This window comes from Augochlora pura, chromosome 7, assembly GCF_028453695.1.
Source record: "Augochlora pura isolate Apur16 chromosome 7, APUR_v2.2.1, whole genome shotgun sequence".
NCBI lineage: Eukaryota > Metazoa > Arthropoda > Insecta > Hymenoptera > Halictidae > Augochlora > Augochlora pura.
This window is the reverse complement of record NC_135778.1, coordinates 36,770,688-36,790,649: the sequence shown is the minus strand read 5'-3', so window position 1 is coordinate 36,790,649 and position 19,962 is coordinate 36,770,688. Positions and strand designations below refer to the sequence as shown.

At 42.9% G+C, this 19,962-nt stretch overlaps 3 protein-coding genes across 3 annotated transcripts; all 3 read right to left on the bottom strand.

Annotated features, from left to right (window-relative positions):
* Positions 1-66: 66 nt before the first annotated feature.
* Positions 67-19,742, bottom strand: Mrps9 (mitochondrial ribosomal protein S9). The gene is made up of 11 exons (XM_078185827.1): positions 19,430-19,742; positions 19,205-19,337; positions 18,992-19,095; positions 18,733-18,906; positions 18,559-18,644; positions 18,414-18,489; positions 18,203-18,328; positions 18,073-18,115; positions 17,559-17,674; positions 516-678; positions 67-217 (listed from the first exon to the last, which is right to left on the bottom strand). Exons 1-11 carry the CDS (start codon positions 19,514-19,516, stop codon positions 126-128), a joined length of 1,200 nt encoding a protein of 399 aa, XP_078041953.1. The 5' UTR covers positions 19,517-19,742; the 3' UTR covers positions 67-125.
* Positions 1,089-6,684, bottom strand: LOC144472595 (transient receptor potential channel pyrexia-like). Its single transcript, XM_078185819.1, has 2 exons — positions 5,873-6,684; positions 1,089-4,938 (listed from the first exon to the last, which is right to left on the bottom strand). The coding sequence occupies exon 2, from the start codon at positions 4,356-4,358 to the stop codon at positions 1,389-1,391; it is 2,970 nt and encodes a 989-aa protein (XP_078041945.1). The 5' UTR covers positions 4,359-4,938; positions 5,873-6,684; the 3' UTR covers positions 1,089-1,388.
* On the bottom strand, positions 10,252-16,503 carry LOC144472596 (uncharacterized). The gene is made up of 2 exons (XM_078185821.1): positions 16,037-16,503; positions 10,252-14,468 (listed from the first exon to the last, which is right to left on the bottom strand). Exon 2 carries the CDS (start codon positions 14,428-14,430, stop codon positions 11,524-11,526), a length of 2,907 nt encoding a protein of 968 aa, XP_078041947.1. The 5' UTR covers positions 14,431-14,468; positions 16,037-16,503; the 3' UTR covers positions 10,252-11,523.
* Positions 19,743-19,962: the final 220 nt, after the last annotated feature.

The window sequence follows — 19,962 nt, the reverse complement described above, 5'->3', positions numbered from 1 at the left end:
ATTCGTCGTTTAACAAGCGAAATTATCTCAATGTTGGTTATCGAAACAAATAAAAGATACTTTACAAGAATTAACAGAAATCTATTCATACAATTTTTAATGTACAGAAAAATGAAAGAGCAACATTAACGTTTCTTCCACGTGAATTTTCTTCGAGCTCCTTCCTGTCCGTACTTCTTTCTTTCACGTCTTCGAACGTCCTTTGTCAGGAGGCCAGCTGTACATGCACATAAAACACATTTAGTAATATTTTAAATATACTTATTAACTAAAAAATTGATTCTAAAAATCTTTTCGTTATCAATTCACAAATTAATGAATATATATTTTATTATTTCGTCTTCAATATACACAATAAGAAACGTTTTAAACTTTCTGCAATTTAATAACATATAATGTATACATTTTTTATGTCGTTGAAATAACTAAAAGTGCTACGAGATGCTCGCTTTTTAAATTAGTGGTTTAATTTCATATATAAAAATCAGCGACAAAAAAATGCTTCTTTTTCTTACCAATTCTCATTTTTTCTATCATATCAGAGTCGACAAAGTTTCGAAGCCCGTATGCAATTCCCCAACGAATAGCACCGGATTGTCCAGTAGGGCCGCCGCCAGAAACGGTTGCTTCAATATCAACTTTGCCGGCCATATCCGTAAATATTAATGGAAATATAATCTGCAACAAGAATGAATCACGTTAATCGCACGGCGGCAAGCGGGAGCTCGACTTTTATACAGAAATTGATAAATTTGATTATCCGCGACAGAATCGAGTGCATATGAATCCGAACCGAATTTGAATGTTTTAATAAAAAAAAAAGGAAGGATAATATTAATTTAATTACCTAAATAATTTAGAATTTCTTACAGTGATTCGGGCCCGTTGATAATTTTGACAAAACTATCTCGACTAATTATTTGCATTGCGTCAATTTCGCCACTATACAACCATCAAGAAGGACTTTTACGAAAAGAACAACGGCATAGGAATCTTCCGGTACTAATTACATAAATTAAGTGGTTCTATATAAATATCTATCTGAAACGTCATAAATATTATTTATAAAATGTAAAACTACTAACATCATTACATTTCGTAACATAACAATTACAAAACGCATTGTTAAATTTGTATAGCAGGTCTCTTTTCTATTTTCACTTTCACCTCCACTGTTCGTTCTCACTCCCCCTTTATCGATCGTTCTCAAATTACTTCGCTTTCGAGATATCTCCGCAGAAGAAGGTACATTTGTTTTGCAATACTTTCTGTCCGGTCGGACGCGCGCCGGTTGCCTCGGTTTTAATTCCAGCACGAATCCGAGATTGATACGGAGTCGAAGTTCATTTGCGTACGTTCAACGTTAGTACCTAAGGGGGGGATGCGTCTCAGTTTCGTTTCTCCTTGGTCAGATTCTTCACAACACTTTCCAGCGTTTTGTTAGTGTCCAAAAGCTGGTCTTTCAACGACTTGATGGTTTCCTCGTACGACTGCAGCTTATTGGCCAGATTCTCGACGACCAGCTGCAAATTCGACTCCGAGTACTCCTCGCTCTGCTGTCTCATCCACATCACGTGGTCGCTGAGACTGATGCTGTCGTCGTTCATGAACGGTATGTTCTTCTGGGCGATTTCGTACGCCGCCTTTAGGATGTCCTTCGGCAGCCTCTTCTCCAACGGGTTCAGCGGTTTCACCACCAGAACCCTCTTCCTGTTCTCCACGTTGATCTTGTGATCGGACATCCATTTGCGGAAAGCGTACGGTATGGAACTGTTATGAAGCACCATCTCCGTGAAGAGGATCAGCTTGGTCTGTCGCACGAGTTTCGTCAGGCCCGCGTGGTTCCTCAGCCCTTGGATGTCGTGTACGGCGATGCCGACCAGCAGGTTCATCAGGATCACGGTGACGAACACGATGAACAAAGTGAACAGGATCTGCGAGCAGACCGAGAGAGGATGGTAGATGACGAACGGTCCCTCGGTCTCCTGGTCGATCTGCGTGATCAGGCCCTCGAAGTCCAGCTCGCCGGCCATCATGGCAAGCACTTTGATCAGCCCGGTGAACGGGTTGCCGAACGATGGCTCGCCGACGAAGATCACGCAGAAGCTGACGGTGAAGCCTATCAGCAGCCCGGAGTAGGCCAGCAACAGTTTCGCGAACTCGAACTGTATGTGGGTGAACATGGCGACGTAGGTGCCGAAAGCGGGCAGCTGTCCTACCATCAGCATCAGGTTGGTCCAGGCGCATAGTATCGCGAACGCTCCCACGTAGTTCTGCCAGTCGTAGGTGCGGCCCGTGTACACGAACGAGGTGACGAACACGCTGATTATGACGACGCCGTCGAGTACGTTGTCGATGTTCGAGAAGTACTGTTTCGCCGACGTGTACACCATGAAGCCGAATATCTTCCTCGGTATGGAGATGCAGGTGAAGATGAACAGCAGGTACCACTGGATCTCGATGGCGGGCCTCCTGAATAGAAAGCCGGACAGCCGTTTGCTGTTGCAGATCTTCGAGCTGCTTGCGTCGTCGTAATTGTAACACTTGTAGGCCAGCGCGGTGAGCACGTAGGTGGTCATGCAGATCACGGTCATCGCGTACAGAAGAATTCGGAGCAGATAGAACTTGCGGATCTTCTCCCATTTCAGGTGGAGGAAAGCCATCACCAGCGGATGCGAGAGCAGGTCTTTCCGGCGTTCTTGGACGAAGGTGTTGATGAAGCTGGTCTCGCACTGGTTGCCGCTTGGGAACAGCAGGTCGAAGTGCAGCCTCATCTCGAACTCTCTGTTGTGGGGCACCGGCCTCCGGAGCGTGATCGACGCGTCGAGCCTCTGCCTGAAGACCTGCAGAGACTCGGGTATCTTTCTGAGGATGATGTTCAGAGCGGAGAGACCGGCGCTGGTGGTCGCGCTGACGTCAGCGCCGGCCCAGATCAGCACGTCCACGCAATGGGACTGTTCGTTGAGAGCGGCGACGTGGAGAGGAGTGAAGCCGGTCCGGTCGGCGGCGTTGACCAACGCGCCGTGCTTCAGCAGCACGTCGACCAGCTTCGCGGACGAATGGGTGGTCATCACGGCGAAATGCAACGGCGTCCTATGCGCCCTGTCGACGGCGTTGATGTTGGTGCCGGGCGAGTCGAGCAGCAGCTCGACGCACTCGATCGACTGGACGAAGCAGGCCACGTGAAGAGGCGTCTCGCCCATATGGTTCTTCTCGACGACGCTCGCACCGCGGTCCAGCAACAGCTTCACTATCTCGACCGCGCCCGCCCTGATGGCGGAGTGCAGCACCGGCTCGACGATCTCCTGATAGAGGCAGGTGGTCGGTTTCGCGCCGTTGTCGAGCAACACGCGGGCCGCGTCCGCGGAGTTCCTGTGAATGGCGAAGTGCAGAGGCGTGTAGCAGTTGATCGGGTTCCTGCAGTTGACGTCGGCGCCCTGCTTGATCAGGTGCTCGATGCAGGTGACGTTGCCGCTCAGGGACGCCGCGAGCACCGCGTTCATGCCGGTGCAGGGGACCGCGTAATCGGGGCTCGCGCCGATCTGCTCGAGCTTCGGCAACAGGTGCGCCATGCCTCTGTAGCAGCACCAGACGTAGGCGATGTTCTTTATACGTTCGCCGGCCGGCAGCTCCGGCAACGCGTTGCACTTCTCCAGCTCGAGCAGCAGCTTCATCTCCGCGGTGGTGAGGATCGACCACATTCTCGAGGTCAGGTCATTTCCGTTGACGTAAGCCTGCCGGAACACGTCCAGGTTGTCGTAAAACAACGACTCGTCGACCGGCGGCGGTGTACCGGCGTCGATCTCGATCCGATCGTTCACCGCGTCCAGCCGCGGCGCGTCGTTGAACACGATCTTCTCGGAGTTGCTGTTCTGTCTGTACCTGACCGACCGGAACGTCGGAGCTAGTCGCGTCGACAGAAGATCGTTCGAACGGTCGTTCAAGTTCGACATGGAACAATGCCGAGCCTTTCCATCCAATGCCTGCGGTAGCTTCAACGTGTGCACGGTTGGCTGTTCTCCATCCAGCTCCTTGTCCACCAACCCCGGGTCTTTCTCGTCGTCGTAGAAGAGACAGGAACGTCGGCCCTTCGTTCTCGTCAACGAATAGTGTCTGGTCCGTTTCTCCTGGCTCGTCAACGATCTGATCATCCTCGTCCGGATCGTTCTGTCAACATCGTCGCCGACCGCCTCGGCGTCGTCCTTCGCCGCCGTTGCCCGCCGATAATCGTTCTCGTCGAACGACAGGCGACGATCCTTCAAGCTGGTCAACGATTGGCAACGCGATATCACCCCGTCGCCCTCCGACGTTGTTTCCAGGCTGATTTTCGGCAGACTCTCCGCTGTCTTGTTCTCCATTCCTCCCGTTGCTGTAGCCCCTTTTTCGCCGTCTACGTGGAAGAAACTGCGACGCAACGTAACGCGCTCTCCGCTATCGCGCACCGCGGCGACGGTGGAACGTCGTTCATGCCAATCGTCATACCTCGGCCTCACTCTTTTCTTCGTTTATCACGTCACGTCCCAAAGTCATTTGGATCACTTTAAGAGAATGCCACCGTCATTACGGTACACGCGACCGCTGGTGTCACTCGCCCGAGTGACTTATATTGGGTCGCCTCCGTACGGGATTCATTCTATATATAAGCTGATAGGAAAAGACACGCTTCCATTCGACGGACCGTCCTTCGTCGAACCGGAGACCTTGAACTTAAAAACTAACGGAACAGAGGTCACGACGACGACGACGACTCGGGCGGTGTGCCCCGTCGCCACCCGACGAGAACTTTCCCCGGCTTCGGTCTCTTCGGACGGGGTCTCCTCTGCCCTTTGCGTCCCCCGCGGGACCGCGATTCCCTTCTTTTCCCTTGAAAGGTCGATACTCCGAGTATCAGGCTTGTCCTCCAATGCTGTCTCAACTGTTGCGTCTCCTCGCGGCTATCTGCGCAGAAAGTTTCGACATATGGTCCTCGTTCTCCCTTTTACTTTTCCTCGAATAAACGCGTTCGAAGAACGACCGAGGATTGAAACCGATGTGGGCTCTCCGACAAAAGTGCTACCGGCTCTTGTTCGACCGCTTATTTTTTTCACTTCGGTCCCTCGCGCATCTACTTTCGAACAGCTTCGCGTTAAATGTAAAATTACGTCACGCGTGCGCAACTGAGTTGTGCGAAAACGTCGGTCGTCGGTCGTACGTTAAAGTAAAAATCAACCGCGATCGAACGCAGCCAATTTTGTCCGGCGCGCGCGCTCGCTGGCGATCGCTCGCGGAAAGCGAGAACGGAAGAGGACGCGAGAAATTACGAATTCCTCGCGACCGATTCCGGTTCGCTCGCGAAACTTAAATCATTTGCATACAGAGGACTGTTCAACTTTGTATCAGATATGTTGTCGCAATTATGGTAATTATTGTACGCGAACCGCCGGCGTGTGGAAGCCTTGTTAACAAACCGCGGCTCGACGGCGCCGTGGAACGGCTGTCGAAAATTTTTCTACCCGCCGGCCGGTTATTTTTTACGTCGCGGAGATAAGTGACGAAAAATCGGTCGGGTCTCGAACAAAGCGTTCGAAATTGTTAATGCGAGTTTAAATTAAAACGGACAGATAAAGAATTAACATCGTAACCGCTTGTTCCTGTTTCACGACATCAAATTCATGGACGAACTAATTGTAATTGTGTTCCGAAGCGCGTGCGCGGCCGTGTCCGTTAAACACGTTCGAATTTAAATGAATTATTTACGCGCCTCTATAGTCTCGTACATTAAACAACGCTGGAAATTATCGAACGAAAATTGTATGTTTCTCTGAACATTTGAAGACCCATTTTCGGTTTCAATTCTCGATGATTAAATAGCAAAATTACCATAAATTCTTACGTCGAGCACAGACTCTGTCGATAGCTGTTTTTTCGAAAATTATAATATTCGATTAGAATTTCACTGGAACGATTCACTGTCACACACCAATAAATTCGCGTAATTTCTTCAATTCATCGGGCGCGCGATTTTCATGATCGATTTTCGTTCGTACGTCGAATCAACGTTTCGCCGACGAGGCTTCGGATCACTGATAATAAATCGAAGACGATGAAAATCGAACGTTAAATCAACGAGGAAAGAAATAGTAAATGAAAAATCAAGTCGAAACGGACGGAGATGCGTAACGACTGGCCAAGAGTCCGCGCGGATGTGAGCCTTCGTACGGATCCACCGGGGACTTAAAGATGTTCCGTAAAATCTAGATACACCGGTCACCGGTGTGCCTGGAACACACGGACAGCGTCCTTGTTCGACGCTCCATCACGGTCGGTAATTATGCGCTATCATCGTACAGTCCGCAAGAACGAGCCACGATTTCATATACGAATTGGAACCGGTTTTATTTTTTTCTCTTCTCCGTCGCCGGTCTCCGAAACCGTTTCACTGAATCCCAATGGTCGCGTCCGAATTATGCTGGATCCGAACCAGCCTCTCTACGCCCGCCATCTTGGCACTCGCCTCTGCATTGAAATAATTTGCACGACGTGCAAATCGTCGTCGCTGCACCGCGCGCCGAGACAACCACGTTTTATCAGTGAATACCGGCGATGAAAGAAAATGATTTTTTTTTCTGACTCGCATAAGCGTTTCAGTTAATTGGTAACGTTCGATTCGAATCGAACCATCGAGCATTGTGTAAACTATTCTCGAACCTGCGCGAATGTTTATGCAATTGCAGACTGTCCGGCTGCACGATAGTGGCCACGATAAAAGATAAAATGTTCAGACGAAGAACAAACAAATTGATAGGCCGTGTTTTCCGATTGGAAGAACAAATTCGAACCTGCGAGATGCGTATTAAACTGCGAATTTTTACTCTCGACGTTAGAGCGATTAGTATTGCAATAAGCGCCGGTGGCCTTTGATTATGTATATACAATGTTGGCAGTTTTGTTAAGATCATTGTTTCAAGTTCAACGTTCTGTAAACAGGTATAACTGGGCATTGTTAAAACGTTCACGTACTTCGAAGGATTACTTTACAAGCTCTAGGATAATCCCCGAGCATGAAGCAAAACCAAATTCGTGTTTAGCATTAAGTATCGCGTAGTATTAGTCATATTTTATCTCGTTTCTTGGAGGACATATTTAACCCTTTGCCGTACCATTTCCTTTACAATTCCTACGACTAGAATTCTTTTGATCGCGCTAATTCCTTAGAAGAAAATGGAAATTGTATATTTATTGTGTGCTCACATTTCAATGTGTAAATATTGGTGACGAGAGAATAAAATTTGATTCCTAGTTAAAGGAACGGATGAATATTCATACTTAATGGCTTAATGCTATAAATCTCCGTCACGAGTCTAAATCGTTAAAGTACGGCAACGGGTTAATATTTATCGAAACGAAGGTGTTGATAATACTTATATTTATCTATTTGACAAATATGTTTATTTGTCTTCTAAACTAATATTTTCCAGATTTTCTAGGATCAAGAGATAATCTCTTCTCCGCGAAGGCTACCGTATGTTTCTTATCTATGGTTAATAAATATTGTACACGCATTTAATAAAATTGCCTCGCGTTTTGATAAAACTATCGCGCCGGTATCCTAATGTTCCATTGTCTTTGCTTTATTACAAATTGGTTGGCACCGGTGCCACACGTGGTATCCACTCGATCCAACGAAACGTAATCGTTTTTCATTGCCGATTTATTAACCGTTAAGTGTGATCGAATAATTGAAATCATTGGGACAATTTGTAATGATTGACAACCTTTTCTATGCACAGAAGATTTTCATATGCAAATGCCGTGCAACTAGACTGGCCGAGATAATATCGGAGTTTACGGCGGCTCGACGTTAAAGTTTAGATTCGACTCTTATTTTATTTATTTCATCGCGAAAGGTATCTAATGTTTAAACAAATACCGAATGTTAAAGCTCGGAATAGTATAATACGATAATTTCATCTGAATAATAGATAAAAAAATTAGAGGTTGGCAATTGATACACAGTTTACCGATCCAAGGAGAAATTTATAGGTTAATGGTTGGTAAAGTGTTAACAATAGTTCAAGAATAGTAGAATAAATGTCGAATGGATTGGTGAAACTATTGTTGGTATTTTTTGGTAGATTATACAACGTCAATGGTATAACCAAGAAGAGGATATAAAGAAAAACAAATCGAAGATAAAGAATACAATTATACAGTATAGTTTTGTTGTCCTAAAAATCGGTTTTCAATATTCAGCATTTTCAATAATACTTGCATTAATAAAATAACCTGGTAACTAAATCGCAGGTCTTATTTTCATTTAAATCGACTTTGAATCCATACTAAGAAACGAGTAACACACTACGTCATATTCATACTAATTACATTAGTACTATTTACAAGTGACACACGACTCGTATCGAGATCCATCCATTTAACCCTTTGCGGTCGTATTAAATTTATACATAAGCCATGCTGGTCGTAATTAATTTACTTTCAGCGGACAGTAATAAAAGAAGGAAAAACAAAATTTATTAAATCGGTTTTAATGTTTAGACATATATATAACACAATAATATGTTTTAATTTTATGTAAAAATAGAAGGAATGAAACAAGATAAGTAAATTGCTTTGATGGCTGAGAGTAGAGATACGACCGCAAAGGGTTGAACCATAATTACTTGCACGTGTACTCGTTGAATATTCAAACTTGTCTTTTTAGATAACAAAGTGCCAAATAAGGAAATTGTATTCCTCTTTTTCGATTTACTTTTACAGGTAGAATCACACCCTTTCTCGATTATATAATCCATGTTGAAACACCCTGTATACTATACTATATATCTGTCTATACTATAGTATCTGTCTCATTCACGAATGCACTTCGTACTAAACTGTAAATGATATTTTTTCGGCAAAACAGCCGAAAGTTGCTGTTGTTGCTGTATTCTTGCTGCGGAGCCTGTTTGGCTCTCGAGACTACACGGACAAGGATAGCCGAAGGAGCGCGCGTTCGAATGCTTAATTACCGAAAGATAGGCCGAGGTATCGGATTCTGAGAAGTAGTTATCGAGCGTTTTTGCAATTAAAACTTGTTAGCGGTCGTTCAATGAAAATGTTTCCCGCGAATCGCTGATCGACGCGCGATGCTTTACTAGCGTTCCTTATTCAAAACACCGTGGAATCTTTTTCTTTAATTGTAAGCTCGACGAGTGAAAGTCGAAAGTCTAGGCCACGACCTGTTTTAGGTCAGCGTCCAGAAAAAATTTCCACGAGAACAAAGAGCGACCAAAACTATTAATTCATTTCACGACATCGAACACAATAAATGCCAAATTGCCCGAAATGAATTTAATCTCATTTTTAGGAATCAACTCTCGGCGGCCATTTTTTCCGATTCGCGGTCGCGCAATGTTTTCCAGATAATTTCTGGTCCACGCCTAATCGCATATTTTCGTTCATGGTCGATTGATCGTATCGCGATGCACGTCGGAAATAAACCGTGAGAACCGTTAAATTCTGTACATCCTATTAACGCGACGATTTACATTCCGCCTCCGTTCGACATCTCGTTTATTTCATTTCGGTAGATACGGATCTTGCGAAACGTGTTTAGGATGACTGAGATTTCTTCCCTCGGGGTACAGGCCATCGTCGATTGGGCAATATATTCGGAATCGGTAGGCGAAACAAGATCACCGTATGTTTCCGAAACAACAAGGTTTATTTTTCGCGCGAAACACCGTGAACGATAATAACGGAATTGTTATTGGTTTGCGCGTGTCGCGGGTTCGATAACTCGCGAACATCAAAGAAACACGATGGAATTTTATCGCGAGGCTGGCATATTTTCACGACGAATTCATTTTTAATATCTCTTATATGCAATAATTCTCTCGATTCCTTTTTGCACGAAACGAAACGACCATTTATTTAATAATGCATTTCTTTCGAAATGTTTCATTTTTTAATATCTCTTATATGCAATAATTCTCTCAATTTTACACGAAAGGAAAACGACCGTTTATTTAACAAAGAATTTGTTTAGAAATATTTCAACGTTAATCGAAATATTCTTGCTATCACTTAACCCTTTGCACTCGAAGCCCTTTTAAGCCTAGATCCAGAATTATATTTTATAATTATAAAATATTTTGACCAGCTGCATTCCTATTTTATATGACTTAGTACAGTAGATTGAGTCTTGTGACTCATAAAACTATTACCCTTTAAACAGTCTTTTACATAGAAGGGTCTTTAATATTGTCAAAATTATTTTGGAAATAATATAACAATTTTCATTGGCGTCGCTCGGGTGCAAAAGGTTAAACATGTAAAACGATTATCTTTATATTCACTTTTATGGCTGCACAAGGTGATTCACCTAATTTTACAAGTCACAGTCTTTTACATAAGGAACGATTTCCGAATAACTTAAGGTGTCACAATTAAGAGATATACGACGTCGTGTCGTACACCAATCTTAATCACAACTCTAATAATTTTCAACGATACTTCTTCCGAAAGTGGCAAATCATTTTCATAATTTACAGAAAAATTGTAGAACACCGACGCTGATATAAGCAAAAATACTTTCCAAATCAAAACATTCCAGAATATTTAGATACTTCTTTCGCATCGTTTAGACTTTATTCTTTCGCTCGACCATCTTGCATATCATTAATCTAGCTTCATTAATCATTGCCGATGACGTAATACTATTTATATAAGAAGTCGATTTAGTTTTAAAATATACAAACTCGTGTGTCCGCGGCTCTTGTGCAAAATACGAATTTATTTATATTTCTTTGTACACATCAGATAAAAAAATAAAATACATCAGGTTCGCCGGTGAATCGTATTTACAATCTCCGTTTATTTACATAATAACAAACGATTTATACATGTTCCTCGTTACGCGTCGTTTCAGCTCGATTTTTACGCGCGGTCCCTCGATATTCACCACCTGGACGGAATACAGTCTTTTTTTTTAATACACGGTATTAAAATATTTCCGAGCTCTCTACCGAGGAACATTTGTACATTTACAGAAACATAAATTGCCATCTACGACGAGAATCGGCTCGCCACGTGCTGTACATAAATGTCGTCCGCGAAATCAACAGGTCAAATGGTAAAAGAACAGAACTCGGAATGACAGTCGCGCGAATTATGGGAATTCCGAATAAACCCATGATCGAAGAACAGCGGAGTTCACGAGTCCTTCGCAGAATTTCGTTTCGCGACACGCGACGCGAAATATATGCGAAACTCTGCAACGCTTGTTCAGCAATCGTTCGCGGCGGTCCGTCGAGTTTTATAAATAAAACGCGTTCCGTGTCTCGTTGGCCGGCGCACGGAAATTTCGTCAGACGGTCGAAGAACGCGATCGCCCGCGGCAACGGTCGATTTACAATAAAATCGTCGCTCTTATCGCAATATTACAATTTCTTCCGTTCCCGCGGCGCGGATTTTCCAACCCGGGAAGATCTTTAGATCATTCGCACGATACGCGCGGTCGCGCTCGCCGCGAACGTAGGAATGCGTTTAATTAGCCTTATCCTCTTCCTTTTTCGTTCCGTAACGCTCGTCCGTCATCAGCACCAGCAATAGATCCTGAAGAAGCTCCTGATTCTTCTCGCAGATCTTCTTCAGATCGGTCAGCTCTCCCTGGGCCATTGTCTCGTCGGCGAACACGTAATCCTCGGCCGGTCCCGCTCTCCTGATCGTCGAGTAAGGCTCGCTCTTCAGATAGGTGCTGGTGGTGGCGGTGCTCTTTCTGCTGCACAAGGTGCCCGACATGTTCTTCCGTTCCTTGGCGACTTTGTGTGCGGCCGACAGAAGATCGCGCGGCAATCGAGTCTCTCTGGGATTCAGCGGTCGCACGGTGAGCACGGCTCTGAGTGGCGACGGTAGCAGGAGAGCGGTCCATCGTAGAAATTTGGTGAGCCTCTTCGGCATCAGGCCGAGGAAGAGCGCGGTCTCGACGTCGCAGATGAGCTTCGTCTGGCGGACGAGCTTCGCCAGGCCGGCGGTCTTTTGCAGACCCTTTATGTCGTGCACCGCTATGCCTACCAGCAGGTTCATCAGTACTATGGTGACGAACAGGAGGAACAGCACGAAGGACAGCTGCGCGGATACTTGAAGCAATATCCAGGAGGTGCCGCCGACGTCCGTGGACTTTCCATCCTCTTCCCTGGGAAAGAAAAGGTCCTCGAAGTTCAGCTCGCCGGTCATCATGACGAGGACTTTGATCAGACCGATGTGGGGACTGCTGAATGACTTGGAGCGCGGGAAGATCACGCAGAAGCTGGCGGTGAAGCCGACCAAGAGGCAAGCGTACGCCAACAGTAGCTTGAACACCTGCGCTTGGACGCTGGTGAACATGGCCACGTAAGCGCCGAAGATAGGCAGCTGGCCGATCATCAGCATCAGGTTGCTCCAGCCGCAGAGAACCGCGAACGCTCCCACATGGTTCTGCCATGGGTATGTTCGACCGGTGTAGATGAAAGAAGTAGCGAATACGCTCAGAATCACGCTCCACTCGACCATGTTCTCCGCCTGGGTGAAGAACTGGCGGATGGAGAGGTAGGTCGGTATGCTGGTTAGCTTGCGGATCGCCTCGAGGATGGTCAACACCATCAGCGCGTACCATTCGACCTCCAGCAGCGCTGGATGCCTGTAGAGGAAGCCGTTAATGCCGGTGGCGTTCGCGCAGAGCGGCGGCTGCGAGGCGTCCAATTGGCCGTGAGACTCATTGTAACATTTGTGCGCCAGCGCAGTCATTACCCATCCGGTGAGTATGAGCACGTAGAACAAGTAGAAGATTAGCCTGCCCACGTAATATTTGCGGATCTTCTGCCACTTCAAGTGGAGGAACGCCTGGCAGAGGGGATGCTCCAGAATCTCCTTGTACCCTTCCTTCACGAACGTGCCCAAGTATCTGATCTCGCCCTGGTGCTGGTGCATCAGCAGCGGATGAAAGTCTAGCCTAAGCTCCACCTCGCCCGTGGCGGATCCGTGCTGATGGAGCGTGATCGACGTGTCCAGCCTCTGCTTGAACACGTTCAAAGACGTCGGTGTCTTGCGCAGAATGATGGACAGAGCGCTGGTCCCGCCTTTCGTCCTCGCGCTTAGATCGGCACCGTGTTGGATCAGTATGTCAACGCATTGAGAGAGCTCGTTCAAAGCGGCTACGTGAAGCGGCGTGTAGCCGTACTTGTCGGTCTTGTTGACGTTAGCCTTCCACTTTATGAGAAACTCCGTGACGTCGTAGGCCAGCAAAGACCTCCCTAGCGCGAGGTGGAGAGGCGTTCTCTCGTCGTTGTCTTCAATGTCGGGATCGCAGCCGCCTTTCTTCAGCAACACCTCCACGCACTCCAACGACTGGGACCGGGCGGCTATGTGCAAGGCCGTCTGACCTCTGTGGTTCTTGAAGTGAACATTCGCGCCCCTTTCGATCAGAATCTCGACGTTCTCCACGCAACTGGCCTCCGCGGCGAGATGCAGGGCAGTGTCGCGCTTCCTGGTCATTAGGTCCAGCTGGCACCCGGCATCCAGGAGCACCGTCATACAGTCCGGGTCTCCTCTATCTGCCACGTGGTGTATAGCCCCGTAACCGTTGCAGTCTAGGTTGTTCAGAGCCGGATTTTGCGGCGCTATTAATCTCAAAACGTTTAAAGCATTCGTCCTGGCCGCCGCGTGTAATACACTCTCTTCGGAGCACGGCGATTCTTGTCGGACACCCAGGTGAAGAAAGTATTGGGCTACTTCGAAGGCGTCTCCGTAGGCAGCGTAATGGAACGGCGTGCGGGATCGTTCCAAGTTCATGATCGCCCCGTTCGCTAAGAGATATTCGACGCCTTCCAACGAGTTGCTGAACGCGCACAGGTGGAGCGGAGTGAGGCCTTGTTCCTGCTCGGTGCAGTTCAAATCAGCACCAGACGCATGGAGGTTGGCGATAAGATCTAAACGACCGAGGAAGCTGGCGTGCAACAGCAGAGCGTCAATTTCCTGGCGCTTGTACGTCTTCGTGACTCGTTGAGGACTAGTTAAGTCCAACTTGCCCGCCTCGAGATCGTCTAGGAGATGCAGCCGGCCGCCCACGCTTCTCATCTGCTCCGTCAAAAGGTTCCTGATTGTACCTTTGTTGACCTGCAACATGCAATTCATCTCCTCGGTGCAGGAGCTCTCGCTGGCGCACATCGAATAACAATGCGGCTCCTCGATGGGCGGCGGCGTCCCGTACTCCAGGGTACGCTCCTCCGACGGCCAGCTCGTTTCCGGCACGGTGCTGGGCGTGCTCCTCGCCGTCAGCCATCGCGTAAGCAGCAACGACGTCGAGACCGTCCGTTTCGGTGTCGTCGGGACCGACGCCGTCCCGTCCTCCATGTCGATGATCCGCTCTATTTGAACCTTTTTTTTCGGCGGCGGTGACGCCGGATCGCTCGCCATCCTCTGCGCTTTGTATTTTACGCGGTTACATCATTGATCTACAAAGATATCGTTATGAGTACTAATTGCGCGTTTGCTTTCGTTCACGTGGTACATTGTACAATGCTGCATGGTCGAATCCAGGAACGGAAACTTGGAATCTGATAAATGTTAAATCGTGCCTTCCGCGTATTTCTTCTTCTGTATAACAAAAGTAATTCTTTTCACGAACTCTTGTGTGCTGCGAATATTTCTTTTTCAAGTATTTCGTCATTGTTGCAACAATGATAACCGAAAGAATACATGAGAATAATTAATGAATATTTCCGAATAAATTTGATTGGTAATTGTCATAGTGAATAATTTCACGTAAAACATCACTTGAGATACCAATTCTTCTCTTTTTTAGAAAACATTGAAAGTGCGTGCGAACGTTTAGGTTTTTTTGCAGTGGTATATATAAATGTTCGAAAATAATTATAAAATTCTGATACTAATGGACGATAATATTCGTTAAATAATTCCATATAGGTAAAAAGATTTTCCTTCTAATGACGGTTTTGTTTAATCCTAAGGAGTACAGACAATGATCTTTGATGACGTCCGAGACTGGTCAGAGGTGCATTGCGTGAGGCGCGAATGTCAATTGGAAAATCGAGCACATACACTGATAACTGTGAAGTGTCGCACCGTTACCTTTAAATTGATATTATTTATATACAGTTCGAGTCCTTCAAGAGCGAAGGCAAGAACATTCTCGACATTCCGACGCTAATTTCGTGACACGAGAAAGGTATCCGGGATGACGTTTCCGTACATTCCGCGTTTTTTTAACGATTACTGTAGAGACCGTGTAGTTCGGCAACAATTTAAACATTCATATAATTCTGGAATAATAAACACGTTGCAATAACAAATGAGGAATTGAAAAAGAATTTTCGAAATTTCGTCGATGACGTAGTTCTTATAATTATGCAAGAAATTCGTAGATTTCGAAAGTGGATACGTAGGAACATCGCTATTATTAAAAGACTATCATATTGTAAGCTTCGAGATAACATTCATTAGTAAATATAAATTTAAAATGACGCAATTCGAAACGATTACTTTTCGTGCGTTCATACGCGTTTTGTTTGAACGAAAATGTATATAATTAATTACCGTAATTATTATCACATCGTAATTATAAAAAAGAAATGCAAGGTGAACAGAAATTGATTTCTTTAAAAAATTGTCTTCTGTCACGACAGCAACAACCAAAACACGTTTCTCTATCGTAAAAATTTCCAAACAAATCCAAACGATCTTCGACCATCGACGATGTTTACATTCCCACACTTAATACCGTCCAACAAACACTCTAAACAAGATACTGCTACCGTTTCTCGAGACCCTGCAATTTGGAACGTAATTCTAGCACGATAGATTTTTCTTAAACAAATGGCGTCATTATCACTCGTTTCACTGTTATCGTATTATGGAATTTATAACAGAATTCAAGGAATGAGTTCATCGTAGTGTTCTAGAAATCGCGGAAGACAATAATAAATCGTTTCGTGTCGTTCGATGATCAGATTCCAAGGATCGATGCAACCAAGCACATGTTTTCTTTACAGTGGCCAATTACCAAAAGAGAACGTTGACGATAAAACCAATCGAGATGTTTCCCGCGTCCGATGAACTTTTATCGATCTGATCGAACTCTCAAAGTGCCGGTCTCATAACAACATCGTACGCCTGTCGTGCTATCGGACGGCTCGATTAATACTGAGCTCGGATCGAGAGCTTCCTGCGTGCACCGTCCGTCCTGAGATCGTAGAGATCGCGATAAATCGCGTACATGAGAAATTCCAACGATTCCCAGCAGCCTCGTCTTGCAGTCATATTGCAGAGATTTTTGCTCCGCATTCTCTTAAAGTCTTCGATTTGCAGATCTTCTTCTAGAATTTCTTTTTTTGCTGTTGCCATAAATTCATTTAAAACGCGCTACTTTCTTTCACTCGAATAGCAGCGACTTTGAAATGTTTTTATAATATAACTTTGAGTATGTAGTTCGTTGTTAGAGAACTGCGCGCTTCGTCTTCGAATTCTACATCGACGGCGCTGGAAATTTGAATAATTCGTTTGAAACGAATTTTTCCTTTCTGTGTTATTAATTCCGGGTTTCCCTGAATTAGTTATCTTGCGGAAGAGTTTCGTCGTGGAACTTCCATGAGGTGAATCTTCTTTTTTCAAATTACATAAGTTTTCCACTGCATAATCGTGGTACGGTCACAAGATGATGAAAAATTCATCAAATTCGTTCACAAATAACGTTGTTAAAAGGTGTATGGTTCCGCAAAGATTTACTTTTCACAATCCATAAATACCGATAAGAAATTATATAAGCACGAAATAATTGATATATAGACTATTTTGGAAAAAATTTTTTCTAGGGCAATTTATAATCGTTTTCATAGGAAAAGTAAGATTTCACGATTTTTCGAATATAAACGAATATAAAATATAATATATTCATCATGTACATAAGTTCATATACTCATCTCTATACTAATATTAACTCATATTAATCTTAAACATGCTTGATGTTAACAATTATATTGAATTCTTACCTGTTACGATATTCTTAGGGTTTAGTTATAAAAATTATAATTTTTAAATAATAAAGATAAATGTTTTAATAAATGTATATGTTATTGCGGGCGCAGATGGATTCATTGATTGGTTATTCAATGTAGCATACTAGAAATGTAAAAATCTCCGCAGCGATAAATGCAAATTATTATATACAATTTCTCGACGTTGAAAGTGACACACAAATCTTGAAATTTGGATAGATATGTATGTGTAAACGCTCGAGATATTAAAAGTAAAACAGGTAATCGCATGCCTTTTCTATTTCATCAATGCTGAACTATGTATCCTTGAAATAACCGTTTTAATTAGATCCGTATTGAATCACGTCGTGAGAAGAGCTATACAGGATCTTAAATGAGGTGGAATGCTTCTCCATAACTTTTAATATTAAAGGTTTGTTAGGAAATGTTTATCTTTTAAATATTTTTTTAGTAGCAATAAATAAAATAAAAATACAGAATATTTACTAGTGTTTGGTTCGCTTGTTATTCAAATTATTTACAAAAACTTACCTGTTCACGGCACTGCACGGTTTGAAAGAAGAAAATATCCTTTCCATTGATGGTAATATTTCCGGATCCTTGGCCAATCACTTTAACTTCTCCTGTTGCAGTTTTTCTTTTACATGCTAAAAGATATAGAAATCTCACAATATTCTATTTGAATGTGTAGGTCGTATAAAAATGTTTGCTGTTTCCTATTATAGGCATATTTTACATCTTCGAATCCGTGGAAATTTGTAAAGGAAATTCCGCAAAATTACCCTCGAACATGATTTTCAAGCTCAAATCTTGTTATTATTGCATCGCCTTTGACACTGTTTATCCTCAAAAGACGTAGAATGCAATAAAATAAAAAATGTTTGATCTTGAATATTATGCTCAAAGACAATTTTGTGATTATTTAATTATTTTTTACAAATCAATCATTCAACAAGTAATTAGCAAATAGGATCATCTTACAGTATGCTTTAGGAAATATCAAAGATATTCGAGATTAATAAATCTGAATGTTTTACATACTTACGTGTAACTATGACAAAAGGCCTATCATTACTATCATATTGCAACTGTAACAAAAGTATGTTTATCATTTGCAAACTGAACAAATTAATTGTGATATATATATATATATATATTCTAATAAAAATACACACCTCTAGCAACTTTATATTGCTAGTAAAACTGTGCAATAATTTTCTGTATGCTGAAACAAATTCAGCTTTTTCAGCAGACAAGGGATGCTGTACCAATGCTTCCAAAGATTTAATCAAATAATTGTACTGAAATAATTGACAGTATATAGTAAATTTTTAAGGAAATATAATATGAAATTAGATGAGAATATTAAAGTTATATTTCACTTACATCATCCTCAGTAATTATTTCTAATAGTTTACTTTCTATTTCCTCTTTTGATAACCAAGTGTATCCCAACATTTTGCTACAATGATTAATAATATTAAGTATTTCTATAAAACAATGTAAATATAATGATATCATTTTAACTTACAACTGATCTTGAGGAGCTGGTAATTTCCTTTTTGCAATCATTTTATCTTCCTTTTCATTTAACTCATTAAGAAACTCTGCGATGTTCTATACATAATATTATTCTTCAACTATAGAAAATATTACATTTGCTAAAAATATATTAATTGAATATCTATAAAATAATGTTACTTACATACAATATTTCAGTATATTTAGGTTTGGTGGTATAGAATAAGAAATGAAATGGTCTACCAGATTCATCAAATGCTGCTTCTTTCCTGTTTCCAAATATTTCCGTCGGATGAGCCATAATTGGACGTGCTTTCTTATCATAAATCCCAGAAGGAAACAGATATTTTATAGCTTGCTGTAAAAATTATTAATTTTTGTTAATAGCACATTAATTATACAGATAAAAGATTATTTTGCTACATATAATAAATATAGCATACTTGTATCTTTGCTTCATCAAAAGATTCTGGATCTTCGCCCATCATATTAGCTAAGTGTCGCTTCCCAAGTTCATACTTTATTGTCTCCCTTTCCATAAATGCATCTGATAATAATTAATAATTACCGTTTATATATATATTCACGTTAATAACACCATGAAATTTTAGAAATGATACTAATGGTAATAACCATTTGAACGGATTGCGACTTACTATATTCTCTGGATCTCTCCAAATACATTTTCATGGCCTTACTAATTGTTTTAGTTGGCTTTCTCTCAACTTTAATATTTGAAACTGTGTGATCTCTAGTTACCTCTGTGGCAAAAGGTTTAGATGTAACATCCTAAAATCATTAAAATAATACACGATGAATGTTAAGATTATAAAAGCAAAACCATTGCCACTGAATTAAATGATACAACAATTTCAACTCACCGCATGTCGATTGACATTTAGTACACCTCCGAATGCACAGCTATTGTTGATATTCAATAGATTTCGTATTGTAAAACGTGTAAACATTGTTGCAGCTATCTCCACGGTTAAGTACAATTGGTTATACGTTTTCAAACATGTAGTATTTAATACAAATATATTTGATCAATTTCTCCTGATTTTTCAATTCATATTTTAAAAATTATTCGTGCCTGTTTGATAAATTTATTTACTTCTGTTAAGGTTATATACAGATGCTGCATTTATCTATATGTACAAGATAACTCGCAATTCTGAATACAAGAACCATTTCCAGGGGCAATGAAGCTCTTCAATAGAGAGATTGCAACGAATCGCTGCGTTCTGATTGGTTGATAATACTCTAAATCTACTCTAGACAAAAATTAGACAGGATTCACTACGAATGGATGCGCAACAAAATGTTGAGGTAGGAAAACCTTGGAAAGCCTGAAGTACATATTACTCTATGTATGTATGCATACATGATGGAACAATTTGAAACATTGAAAACG

What these genes read in the sequence shown, in the direction of transcription:
- LOC144472595 (XM_078185819.1), bottom strand. Translation starts at nt 4,358, where the DNA reads ATGGAGAACAAGACAGCGGAGAGTCTGCCGAAAATCAGCCTGGAAACA.
- LOC144472596 (XM_078185821.1), bottom strand. Translation starts at nt 14,430, where the DNA reads ATGGCGAGCGATCCGGCGTCACCGCCGCCGAAAAAAAAGGTTCAAATA.
- Mrps9 (XM_078185827.1), bottom strand. Translation starts at nt 19,516, where the DNA reads ATGTTTACACGTTTTACAATACGAAATCTATTGAATATCAACAATAGC. An exon ending in TTGATGAAGCAAAGATACAA is followed by an intron (nt 18,907 to 18,991) that starts GTATGCTATATT and finishes TAATTTTTACAG; the next exon opens with CAAGCTATAAAATATCTGTT. An exon ending in CCGTGCAGTGCCGTGAACAG is followed by an intron (nt 679 to 17,558) that starts GTAAGTTTTTGT and finishes TTCTTGTTGCAG; the next exon opens with ATTATATTTCCATTAATATT.